This window comes from Lactuca serriola, chromosome 3 (genome assembly GCF_051521515.1).
Source record: "Lactuca serriola cultivar US96UC23 chromosome 3, Lser_US96UC23_V15, whole genome shotgun sequence".
NCBI lineage: Eukaryota > Viridiplantae > Streptophyta > Magnoliopsida > Asterales > Asteraceae > Lactuca > Lactuca serriola.
Window position 1 is genome coordinate 109,217,037 of NC_136410.1, and position 11,922 is coordinate 109,228,958.

The 11,922-nt window shown below is 29.4% G+C and overlaps 2 protein-coding genes across 2 annotated transcripts; one reads left to right on the forward strand and one right to left on the reverse strand.

Moving 5' to 3' along the window:
• The first annotated feature begins 2,180 nt into the window (after nucleotides 1–2,180).
• Nucleotides 2,181–4,325, forward strand: TRX1 (thioredoxin H-type 1). The gene is made up of 3 exons (XM_079032748.1): nucleotides 2,181–2,314; nucleotides 2,655–2,777; nucleotides 4,006–4,325. The coding sequence occupies exons 1-3, from the start codon at nucleotides 2,234–2,236 to the stop codon at nucleotides 4,153–4,155; spliced, it is 354 nt and encodes a 117-aa protein (XP_078888874.1). The 5' UTR covers nucleotides 2,181–2,233; the 3' UTR covers nucleotides 4,156–4,325.
• Nucleotides 4,326–4,630: 305 nt separating this feature from the next.
• LOC145093014 (beta-galactosidase 3-like) lies at nucleotides 4,631–11,641 on the reverse strand. Its single transcript, XM_079031044.1, has 18 exons — nucleotides 11,196–11,641; nucleotides 10,987–11,082; nucleotides 10,751–10,863; nucleotides 10,184–10,250; nucleotides 10,009–10,101; nucleotides 8,225–8,368; nucleotides 8,061–8,149; nucleotides 7,749–7,854; nucleotides 7,461–7,548; nucleotides 7,110–7,228; nucleotides 6,864–7,025; nucleotides 6,605–6,783; nucleotides 6,412–6,521; nucleotides 6,234–6,343; nucleotides 6,033–6,143; nucleotides 5,498–5,611; nucleotides 5,175–5,377; nucleotides 4,631–5,017 (listed from the first exon to the last, which is right to left on the reverse strand). The coding sequence occupies exons 1-18, from the start codon at nucleotides 11,352–11,354 to the stop codon at nucleotides 4,900–4,902; spliced, it is 2,181 nt and encodes a 726-aa protein (XP_078887170.1). The 5' UTR covers nucleotides 11,355–11,641; the 3' UTR covers nucleotides 4,631–4,899.
• Nucleotides 11,642–11,922: the final 281 nt, after the last annotated feature.

Here is an 11,922-nt window from a genome sequence, read left to right on the forward strand (position 1 = left end):
TACGTTCTTTATATGCACGTGTATTCGAGAATATAATCTACAACTCTTGTTTACACTTCATCGACTAATTTTGACTTTATTTTTAATATTATTATTCGTCGATTAATTTTGACTTTATTTTTAATATTATTATTTTTAAAATAAGTTACAATAGTTAACCTAGACTATTACATTGAATTTATAAGTATCTGGGTAGAGTTTAGACTCTAATAACTATAGAATTTCTCCGGTTATGACATTATCTCAAAACAGTGAAGTGGAAATTGATACAATTCAACAATAAATAAAAAAAGTGAAATTATTAGCCTAACAAATGTAACACTGTTGCTAAACTCTCATATAAATCAACAAACCTTATGAAATTTATAAAATCATATTTATCAACCCTCAACACTTAAAACTTATGAAGATAGACCTTTTTTAAAAGTTACACATGTTTTCAAATTGTAAAAACCTTCTTATACTTCATGTTTGAGAAACTCCCTTGTTCCTCCTCATTTCCAAAAAGGTATTCGATTTTAGCTTGTCACTACTTTGTTATAAAACGGTTTGTTGTAAGCATATTATACATGCTTCTCAAAGTACCATGGCTTCCAATTTTAGTGTATTCAGTTATGTTTGAGATTAATTCTCATGGTTTCCAATTTTAGTCTTTTATTTCATATCTATTTCTTTCACACAATATTTCTAGGTAAGGTAACTTATCTTAGAATCCTATAAAAACGTTATGTTCCTAGGAATTGTGTATCTCATGAGTTACTTAATAAATTGTGTATCTTAAAATCTCCTTATCCGTATGTTACATGCTCCATGAGAGTATTGATTCATGAAACCTAATAAATTGTGTATCTCATGAGTTACTTAAGCAAGAGTTAGGTCATATACAACCGGGATCATTCTAGGCATAAATACATTCGAAATTAATACAAAATCACCCAAGTTATTTCAAAATAGTGAAGTGGAAATTGGTACAAATCAACAATAATAAAATAAATAAATAAATAAAAAGTGATATTATCCGCCAATAAATGTAATAGTATTGCTGAACTCTCAGTAAATCAACAAACGTTATGAAATTGATAAAATCATATTTATCAACCCTAAAACGAATGCAAACCGGCAAAATCTAAGCAAATAAAGAGACAATAAGAGAAGATAAGGAGATTTTAAGACCTAAAACTAACCTTGTTGATGCCCTATGAAGAAGGAGGAAGCAGTTAATTGTAAGATTTGAGGGTTACTGAAATCAATGATCAGGGGAATCAATTAAATTAAGAAGTCAATAAGACACATAATCCCTTAATCGAAAAGCCAAAGCGCCAAATATAGAGACTACTACATGAAGAAACCAAAAAGATAATTCGTGCTTACATGTACAAACGAAGAAAGTTTAAAAGCACTGATGAAGGGTTATCTTTCTTCGATGGATATAATTTGGGTATGTTCTAGAGGTTCAACATAAACTGAAACCTAAAGATAACCAATATAGCAAGAACACTTCGTCTGATTATAGTGATCGAATATTATTTGGGTATGTTCTACAAGTTAACTTTAAACTTAAATCTAAAGGAAACCATGATGATGGATATAGACATAGACCCACTGAAGAAATCAACTAAGGAGACAAAACCGACATGAATTAAGGGCATTTGCAACAAAAAAAAAAAACACTCCCCATAAACTAATTAAAGGGATCGTATGCAAGATGGGTGTGTTCAAAAAGTCTGAAATATAGACTAAAAAACCACGAACATATGAAAATGGTTGATTTGCTGATATTCTTGAAAAAGAAGAAACAACTGCGCTTCTAGACATGCAAGAAAAGATCGCTTCATTGTAAATAAATCAAATATGAAATATCATGACAAACATAAGGGAAAAGAGAGACGCAACATCTGGCAATGAAAGCTGAGGTGGCGAAGGTGAATGAAGCCAACTCTATTCTTTGTTTCATAATTGTAAGCACTTATATATATATATATATATATATATATATATATATATATATATATATATATATATATATATATATATATATATATATATATATATATATATATATATATATAACATAGGCCCAAAGGCTAATATTGCGTTATGGGCTTTTGAATCAGCCGATGATATGTTATATTATTATCATGACTCGTTTGTTATCTTTGTATAGACCTAACTGAATTTTATTCTGAGGAGACATTTTTGGCTGTTAGTATTTGGGAAGATTTTGATTTTGAAGATGGGTGAAGAAGGACAAGTGATTAGTTGTCACACTGTTGATGCATGGAATCAACATCTTCAAAAAGACAAGAACAAATTGGTACGTCATTTATTTTAACAGATTACTTGTGTTAAATCTATCTCTATGAAATTGCATGATACATTTTACGTGAAAACGTTTGTGATTTTTCGTTTTTTACGTTGATTTTATGATTTATAGTGATCCATTCAGATTTCAATGTCATTCATCTTCATCGAGGTCGATTATGATGATATGATGTATGTTGTTTTGTTCGTATTAGGGTGCTTCCAAAGCTAATTGACCTAAATTATGATTGATTAACGTCTAAACAACTCGATTTAATGACTATTATGATGTATAAATATTGGAATATATAGAATATAGATCTAATTACTCTGCAAATGTGATATGTGTACAGATAGTTGTGGACTTTGCTGCTTCTTGGTGTGGACCTTGTCGGGTTATTGCTCCATTTGTAGCAGAATTGGCTAAGAAAATGCCACATGTTACCTTTCTCAAAGTTGATGTGGATGAGTTGAAGGTAAAAAGTTAAAATAGATTACTTTACTATTATAAAGAAATCTTACTCCCTTTTTTCCTTCTACAAAAGATTTTAGTTTTTGTTGTGATATGATTCAAACTTAATATATTTCTATTATTTATGTTTCAAATGGTTTTTATGGTGATTCTTTTCACATTGTTAACGTATAATTAGTTATCAAAAGGAAACAAGATAATGTCGAACGTGGTTCATTGAACTTGGACTAAAAAATATGCAAAATTCAAACTTTTGTTGGTGTTGCTTGTAAAAACGATGAAAGAACGACATTTTAAATCATGTTTTTGTTTTTTCAATGTAAAGAAATCAACGTAATTGAAAAACAAACAAAAAAAACACTATTTTCTTATACAAAAGTAAGTGATTTGGCAGAAACATCAACACATCAATATATAGTCTTTTTTGGCATTCTCATTTGGGAAAATGTCACAAAAGCTTTTATATTTTGTTCTTTTTTCCATAGAAGCCATTATTGAATCTTTACATGAGATGAAAGCATTTCAGCTTTTTGTTAATTTTACCATGAAAACCATTTCAGATTTTAAAATACTGTGTTTTCTTTAGAAAGTTAACAAACCTCAAATGAGTTCAATGACTTTAGTAAATGTTACAAATTTCTCTGGTGGCTTTAATGAAAAGTTAACAAATTTGAATGGCTTTAGTGGCCAATCTAGAAGGTAAAAAACTTTAAGATGACCTTCAATGGAAAGTTTAGCAAATTTCAATGGCTTTCATGGACTTTCTTCTTTAAAAAAATAAGGACTTTTCATGACAGATGAAAAAAATATAAAAGATTCCGTAGCATTTTTTGTTATATATATACAATTTCTATATAAACAATTATTCTTAATTTTTTTTACCAAATTATTCTTGATAATTAGGTTGTGTTCGGAATTATTTATCCAACTTTTTTAGATCGTAATCTTTGTCAAAACAAAAAGTAGCTTATAAGCTAATTTTTTTTTAGATATATTCAAACTAACGTTTCAACGAGTTTATTGAGTTTTTTTTTAATTTCAATCTTCTACATGCCCTTTTATGTTATTTAACATATTTCAGCTAGTTTACTAAATGGTTTTTTATCAGCTTACAACTAACTTTCCAGCTAGTTTGTCAAAGATTAACCTTAGTGAACCACTCATTTAATAGCAAAGTTTGCTATTCAAAACATTTATACTCTTTAGAAATTATCTTTCTTGTAACTATACAGGTAATTGCATCAGACTGGGGTGTTGAAGCAATGCCAACCTTCTTGTTCATAAAAGATGGGAAGAGTGTGGGCAAAGTTGTTGGAGCAAAGAAAGAAGAACTTCAACAAACAATCATCAAACACTCTGGTAATTCAAGTACTAGTGCATGATGATGATGATGCATTGTGTTCAAAAAGAACCAAAATTACTCTTCTTTTTTTCTCTTTCCATTCAACTTAGCATCTTATTTTAGAAGATGCATAAACACTTATTATCATCCTATGTGTTTCTTTCAACTTCCATTTGTTGATTCAAAATTCTAATAGAATAACATGCATATTTTTACCTTAGTGCAAAGCTTTAATAATGTTTAGACAAAGAAAAACATTATATGTTAGGCAATTTTATGGTTTTAACCATGTATATTGTTTCTTTTTCCAATTTAACCAATTTGACCTAATACAATATACCTGTTAATTAGAAAATTACTTGTAATACCTAGTATAACAAAACAGGTCAAAATGGTTAATTTGGAAAAGTGTCTCGAACATTTACGGTTTTATTGAAAAAAAAAAAGTAAAGTTTTAGTGTTTAAACAACAAAAGTTACTAAAATATAATGGTTTTTATGTAATTTGTGCATACATTTATGTAAAAAAAATGCCAAAAGTGCATTCCAACAACAAAAATATGGGATTCAATTGTACAAACCAATTTATTCCTTCCTAAATCACTCACTTTCACTATAAAAAAAATCAACTCCTAAACAAATAACCTAATTCTAGGGATTCATCTTATCTCCCATTACAACACTTACACAAAACACACCATGACAAAGTATCTATATCCTCCTCTATTATTGTACAAATTGGTCAACAACATTAATAAAGACTAAATTCTCACTCCAAATTGTTGTTAGTTACTTGTTATTGATCTTTTCACTAGTGAAACCTTAGTGGGGTCCCCACCAAGTTCTTCAAAAATCACCAATAAATTATTTTTTGGTTTTAACCAAGATCTAGGCACATGATACCTGAAACAATAATAACTAATTTGTCAGTAAAATGTTATGATTTTTGATTCATCCACTTAAAACAAGGCGATTTGACTTTTACACCCCTCGTTTTAATTGAAGAGAGAGAATCATGATGAAGGGTATAAAAGTCAAAACATAAGTGGAAAGGTGTTACCATCTTTGGGTTGGTTGACCACATCCGAGTTGACAAGTCAACGGGCGGTAGGTCCCAGCATAATGACACCCTTGGCAATTACCAGAAGCAAAAGTTGTCCAATATCTTCCTATGCTTTGACCATTGACCCATGCTTGACCTTTTCCCATACTATTCATGTCAAGAGCCAATGGTGAATCACCCTTAGGTGCATTGAAGTAAGCCTGCAATTATTGACGAATTTGCCCTTGAGTTTCAAATAAAGATTTGTTTTTTCTGCTACCCTTTGTAAAGTTATGAAATCTTTATTAAAGTATAATAAAGATTTTTGACCATTGACATACCTTATGCCATGTTAATGGTTGCTGTTTTTGGGTGATTAAAGAATCTTGAGTCCATGTGACAGAAAATGTAGGATTTGAGGAGATGAGATTCATGGACTCTCCCTTTAGACCAACCTGTACAAAAAAGATTCTTTAAGAATGATGGAATCATGGAAGGAATGGAATGGTTCATTCCATAGAATGAAACGGATGGAATGGAATGGATCATTCCTGAAGAAATGTTACATCATGGAACAGAATGGGAAATTTCAATATAACCCGTTTTATTTGGAATATGAATATCCAAAAGATACTAATTTTATTATAACTTATTGGGGTTCTATGAGCTTTTATTACGTTTAATTTTTTATTTTGTAAACGAAAGTTTGTTTATTATAATTCAAAAAATATGTATAGTATAGTTAGAATTATATGTTCTATTATAATATAAAAAAAGTTAATTAACAAAATGGAAGGTATCAAATTCCTTCCGGAATGGTCAATTACATTCCATCAAACAATGGAATTAACAATTCCATTCTTCTTTGATTCTAACCTTGTAACTCCAGTTGACCCATGACAAGTCCCATTTCCCTTTGTCAAAACCATACAAAGCCACTGGACCTAAAACTCCAGTCTCCCATGTTTCATAATGTCCTCCCATATTCTTCACAAAATTAAAAAAAAAAAAAAAAATTAAAAACTTTTTCCTTCCAATATTTATATAAATAAATAAAATAAAATAAAATAAACTAACCGGTAATCCCATGGCAACACTAAGTAGTGCAATTTTATTGATTCCACCATGTAAATTAATCTTTTCTTTATACATAACTTTCCTATGTTTTCTTGTTCCAAAACTAGAACCTAAAAACACTTCAATTATTAAATAATTGTTTTAAATAAATAAAAAAAACAATATCCCAAAAACAAACCTGAATATTCTCCATTTATAAACACATGAAGAGCATGTCCCCTTGATTGCACCAAAAGCTTTGGAAGCTCTCCTCCATGCAAAAAAGATTCAGATGAATCAACATCAACACTGTAAAAAAAAAAAACACATTTTATTAAATCCAAACCAAAAAAAAAAATTTTAAAAAAAAATTCAAAATTGGTTTACTTTACCTAGTTGTATACCAAAGATAATCACTAGTATCTCTTGTAATATTAATTTGTTCTAATAAACCCATTGAAGTAATTATAGAACTTTCATCAACAATATTTAAATCTTCATTATATGTCTCCCATGAAAACATATTTGAATCACTCCATAACATCTCCATTTTGGTTGATTCAACTCCAATCTGTGACAATTTTATAAACTATAATATAAAAAATTTATATATAAAAAAAAATTGTAAACTTTATAAAAAAAAATACATACTTGGGCTGTATTAAAAGCAACATTTTTGCAATCAGGTAGGATACTAATAGACCAAGGGGGTAATGTATAATGCACATTATTAAATGTCACTTTTGCAGCATTATTCGGATCATAATTTGACAAAAAAGCTGCACATTGTGATTTAGGAGAGAATACATGAGCCTGAAAAAAAGATGTTAAATAATTAGTTAAATAGTTTTTTTTTCTTTTTTGATTTATTTAAATGAGAAAAAATAAATAAATAACCTGTTGGAGGCTTCCTAAAGAGGTGATAATAGGATCTGATGAAACTAAAGCAAGCTCACATTCCTTAATGACTTTGTGAAGCTCTTTTAAATGACCATATTTTGGTTGCCTGATTAAACCTATAAAAAGAATGAGCAATATACTTTCATTCATTTGTTTATTATAAAGTTATAATTTATAATAAGTCATAACATATTAAAATCTTACTTTTGCTTCTTTTAATTAGATTTGTTCAAAGTATAATAAGAAATTGGAAGAAATGAAAGTAGGATGCTATAAATGTAAATATGTAATACACAAATAAGTGAAAGTAGGTTGCTATTTATTGCATTTTAAAGTTTTAAACCTCACCATATTCATCAAGTGGAGCATCATAATCGTAACTTGTAGTGATGAATGGGCCTCCAGAAGAACGACCAAAGTTTGTGCCTCCATGATACTATTTTCCAATATTTAAAAAAAAATGTAAGAAATAGAAATGTATTTTCATTCATTTATTTATTATAATTTATTGTAGCATTGTATTGTAAAAAAATAAACCGAATTATAACAATGTCATCTAACTTTCATTGCTATAATTCACTAGATTTTTCTATGTTTCAATAAGAAGAAAAAAAATGTTGCATGAGTAAAACGAACCATGTAGTAGTTAAAGAACGATCCGCCCTTTTGTATGAACCGCGCAACGGAAAATGCCAAATCTTGAACCGGTCTTTCATAGACCGGACCACCAAATTCCGTGAACCTGACAGAATACAGAATACTGTCATACTGTCTGTATAAAGTGTTGTCTAGATAAATGATGTTTAAATAATATTTACAAAAGTAAAATTGCACTTAGGGAATGAAAAGGGGAAAAGTAAATTTTGGAAAGCGTGACTTTTTTACCTTTTACTATTAAGTTGTCATTTCTGTATTAAATAAAAAAATAAAAGATAGAAAATTATGTACCATCCACTCCAAGCCTCAGTCCAAATTGTGGGTTTGTAAGGCTTGTTGGGTGAAAATTCATCGCAGTAAAAACCGTTGCACGTGTTAATCTTCCATAAAAAAAAATAGTAAATATTAATCATTAATTTTATAAAGTTTTATATATTGTTTTAAATTATTTTTACAATGGGATCGGGGGCATCATCTTGTTTGCACATGACCCATGGGACACCTGTCCCCAATTCTACAACCATATTTGCAGCCCAAGTCATGTAGTTATGTCCGGCACCTCCATATGCCTTTCCTACCGATCCATATTCATTTTCAATCTGCAAAAAACATTTAAATAATTTTTTAATCGGTTTAGTTTAAGGAAAAGGTAATTACCAGGAAAAAGAAAACATTATATTTGGGGTAGTTTTGTGGCTTAACCACTTATAGTCCAATATTGTATTTTTTTAAAAAACAAAATATAAACGTTTCAAACAATTTTCCAAAATAAACCATTTTGACTTGCTCTATTACATTTGACAGGAATTTTACCAAACTAACCCTCAATGTCAAAATGGGTAAGTCTATGTTTGGTACCCCATAACTAGCTTATTTTTTTGCTTTTATAGGTTGTCATGTTTGGCAAACCAAAAAGTAGCTTATAAGTTAGCTTTTTATAAAGCTACTTAGGTTGCGTTTGGCGATCACAGCTAGCTTAGTTTTCGAACTTTTTTAAGTTGTTATGTTTGGCTTACTAGCTGAAAAGCTGTTTAAATAAAAAGGTAGCTGATAGTTGAAAAATTAACTGATAAGACATGGTGTTTGGAAAAACCAGCTGAAAGATATAAAACGACATAAAAATGCATTTAAAAGAATGTGTTTCTATAATTAATTAAAGGGTATATTTGGAAAAAAATTTAAAAACTCCTAAAAAGCTAGTCTAAATAGTTTTTTTTTAAAGTTAGCTTATCAGCTAGTTGTGGCGCGCCACACACAGTCTTAGACTAGCTTTCCAGGAGCTTTTTAAAAAAATTTCCAAATATACCATTAATTAATTATGAAAAACATATTTTTCTAAATGTCTTTTTATGTCATTTTATATCTTCCAACTAACATATCAACTAGTTTTTACCAGCTTGCTTATAAGTTATCAGCAAGTTTTTCGGTTGTCAAGTAGTTTTTCAGCGGGTATGTCAAACATAGACTTAGGCTATGTTTGGCGTACTAGCTAAAAAGCTAGTTGTCAGCTGAAAAACTAGCAGATAGCTGAAAAGCTAGCTATTAAATGAAAAGTTCACTATTAAATGAAAAGTTAGCTGATAAAAAATAACGTTTGGCAAAACTAGCTGAAAAACTAGCTGAAAAATATAAAATGACATAAAAGGACATTTAAAAAACTATGTTTCTAAAATTAATTAAGGAGTATATTTGGAAAATTTTTAAAAAAACTCCCAAAAAACTAGTCTAAGTAGATTTTTAAAAAGCTAGCTTATAAGCTATTTTTTGGCTTGCCAAACATGACAACTTAAAAAAAACTCGAAAAATTAGCTAGTTCATCAGCTAGCTGTGTCGCGCCAAACATAGCCTTAGACTACGTTCTCAACGAGCTTATTGAGCTTTTTTTAACTCTCTCAAATATACCCTTTTATATCATTTTACATATTTCTACTGGCTTATCAGCTAGTTTTACCAAACCTCATTTTTTATTAGCCAGTAGTAGCTACCGTTTGATCTTTCTAACTAATAGCTAATTTTTCAGTTAGTCCGCCAAATAGCCTAAATTGGAAAAATGTCTTAAACTTTTATGGTTTTATCAGAAAAATAAAGTATAGATGATTACCAAAATTGACCGTGAAATTGCCCAAAATATAATAGATTTTCAGTAATTCGGCCACACAAAAAAATTGAATTTTCAAACAAATGTTGAAATCAAGATTATGTAAAAACATACTAACAATTAAAAAAATGGTTATTATACCTGTGAAAGAATAATTGGGCCTCCTTGAGATTCAAACATCTTTTCACTCTTCATCAAATTCACTATCTTCTCAGTGAACCCTTTCATTGCACTCTGCAAAAAAAAATTATAAATAAAAAAAATTAAAATTCATTTTTATGCATATATTAAACAAAAAAAGAAAGAAAATTGTGACCTTGAATGGCTCGTTATCGGTTCTGAAACTAATGCCGGGAACATACTTCAACCAAACTGGAAATCCTCTGCAAAAAATAATTTTTAATTATTTATAAAGTAAAATTGAAAATGATCCAAATATTTTGACACATGAATTTTGGCATTAAAAAAAAGGAAATCTCCGGAAAAGTCCCAATATTTTACCCTAATTTACGAAAAAGTCTGAAACTAAAATTTGCTTACGAAAAAGTCTCAATTACGGTAAAAATGACGATTTGGTCCTATTTTCCGATTTACCGGTTTCATTACTTACTCGGTTTTAATAAAGTCCCATTATTTTACAATAATTTACGAACAAGTCCCAAATTATTGTAAAATAATGGGACTTTAATAAAAATTATCGTAAAATAATGAGACTTTAATGAAACCGAGTAAGTATTGAAACCAATAAACGGCTAAAAAAGGGTCAAATCGTCACTTTTTCATAAACCAATTTTACTTTGGGACTTTTTCGTAAATTATGGTGAAATATTAGAACTTTTCCGAAGATTTCCCTTTAAAAAAAGGTAAAACATAAAAAAAATACCCAAAATTCCATTCTGCACAAATATAAGGTCCAATTCGAAGATGAACATACATCCCTGCTTTTTTCACTGTCTTCAAGAACTTCACTAGATCATATCGCCCTTCAAAATTATACTGAAATTTCACAAAAGCAACGAAAAAAATAATTAAATAAATAAATAAACCTTAATTTTGTATCATAAAATTGCAAAAATTAAACCCATAAAAAGAAAAAAAATAAAATTAAAATCAAAGTACATTGCCGGGAGACGGCTCATGAACATTCCAAAACACGTAAGTATCAATCACATCAAGCCCTCCATCTTTCGCCTTCTTTACAAGATCTTCCCACATCTACAAACAATTTCATCAAAACCCCCCCACAAATTCAACTTCATTAATTCCCACATTTTTCATCGATAAATTAAACAAAAAAAATCGTAAAATGTGAATAGTTTTTAGGGTACCTCAGGGGTGCTTCTGGTGTAATGTATGGAACCAGAGATGAGAATTCTTCTTTCGCCATTGATAACAATGGCTTTGCTATCGTAGGTAACACTGCATTCGATTATTTCAAAACCCAGCTGAAAAATCATCAAGAACAATAAAACCCATTTGCTTTCCATGTTTTCCGAAAGGAAAAATCTCAAATTACGAAGAAAAAGTGTTTACAGAGAGAGAATGTGTGTTTGGGGAAGAGGAAGAAAGGGGCTTTTTTTGTCGACAGAAAAACACCATTTACACTGAGATCTAGAGCTTATGTGAGTGTGTATATATAGATATAGTGTAGTACAGTGTATGTAACTATGTCACTATGTATGTATAGGTGTATACGCATTACATACATGGCGACATATACATAATGACTTTCAATTGCTGACAGAGGTCGAGAGGCTTTCTTGACTGCGTGACAGCAACTGGGTACCCTTTGTTGTAAAGCGAGTGTATAAGACGACAGGTTGAAGATACATTATTAGATTTTAAATGATAAAAAATAGTAAATGGAGAGAAATATAATATTATTTATTTTTTATTTTAATGAAACAAGGGTCAATCAAATGACCATATTTTAAAATACTTATTATAATATAATTAAATGAATTGTTGTTTTATATCGATAAAATATTATTGGACCGAATTATTGTCATATAAGTTCGATATTTGTTTTTCTTCGAAGTAAAATAAGATAATAGA

Excerpts from the sequence above, each read along its gene's own strand:
- TRX1 (XM_079032748.1), top strand. The coding sequence starts at position 2,234 with ATGGGTGAAGAAGGACAAGTGATTAGTTGTCACACTGTTGATGCATGG. Across the intron at positions 2,315-2,654 it reads AAAAAGACAAGAACAAATTG|ATAGTTGTGGACTTTGCTGC; the intron begins GTACGTCATTTA and ends ATATGTGTACAG. Across the intron at positions 2,778-4,005 it reads TTGATGTGGATGAGTTGAAG|GTAATTGCATCAGACTGGGG; the intron begins GTAAAAAGTTAA and ends GTAACTATACAG.
- LOC145093014 (XM_079031044.1), bottom strand. The coding sequence starts at position 11,354 with ATGGAAAGCAAATGGGTTTTATTGTTCTTGATGATTTTTCAGCTGGGT. Across the intron at positions 8,150-8,224 it reads ATGATGCCCCCGATCCCATT|ATTAACACGTGCAACGGTTT; the intron begins GTAAAAATAATT and ends TTTTTATGGAAG. Across the intron at positions 6,344-6,411 it reads TATAAATGGAGAATATTCAG|GTTCTAGTTTTGGAACAAGA; the intron begins GTTTGTTTTTGG and ends AAGTGTTTTTAG.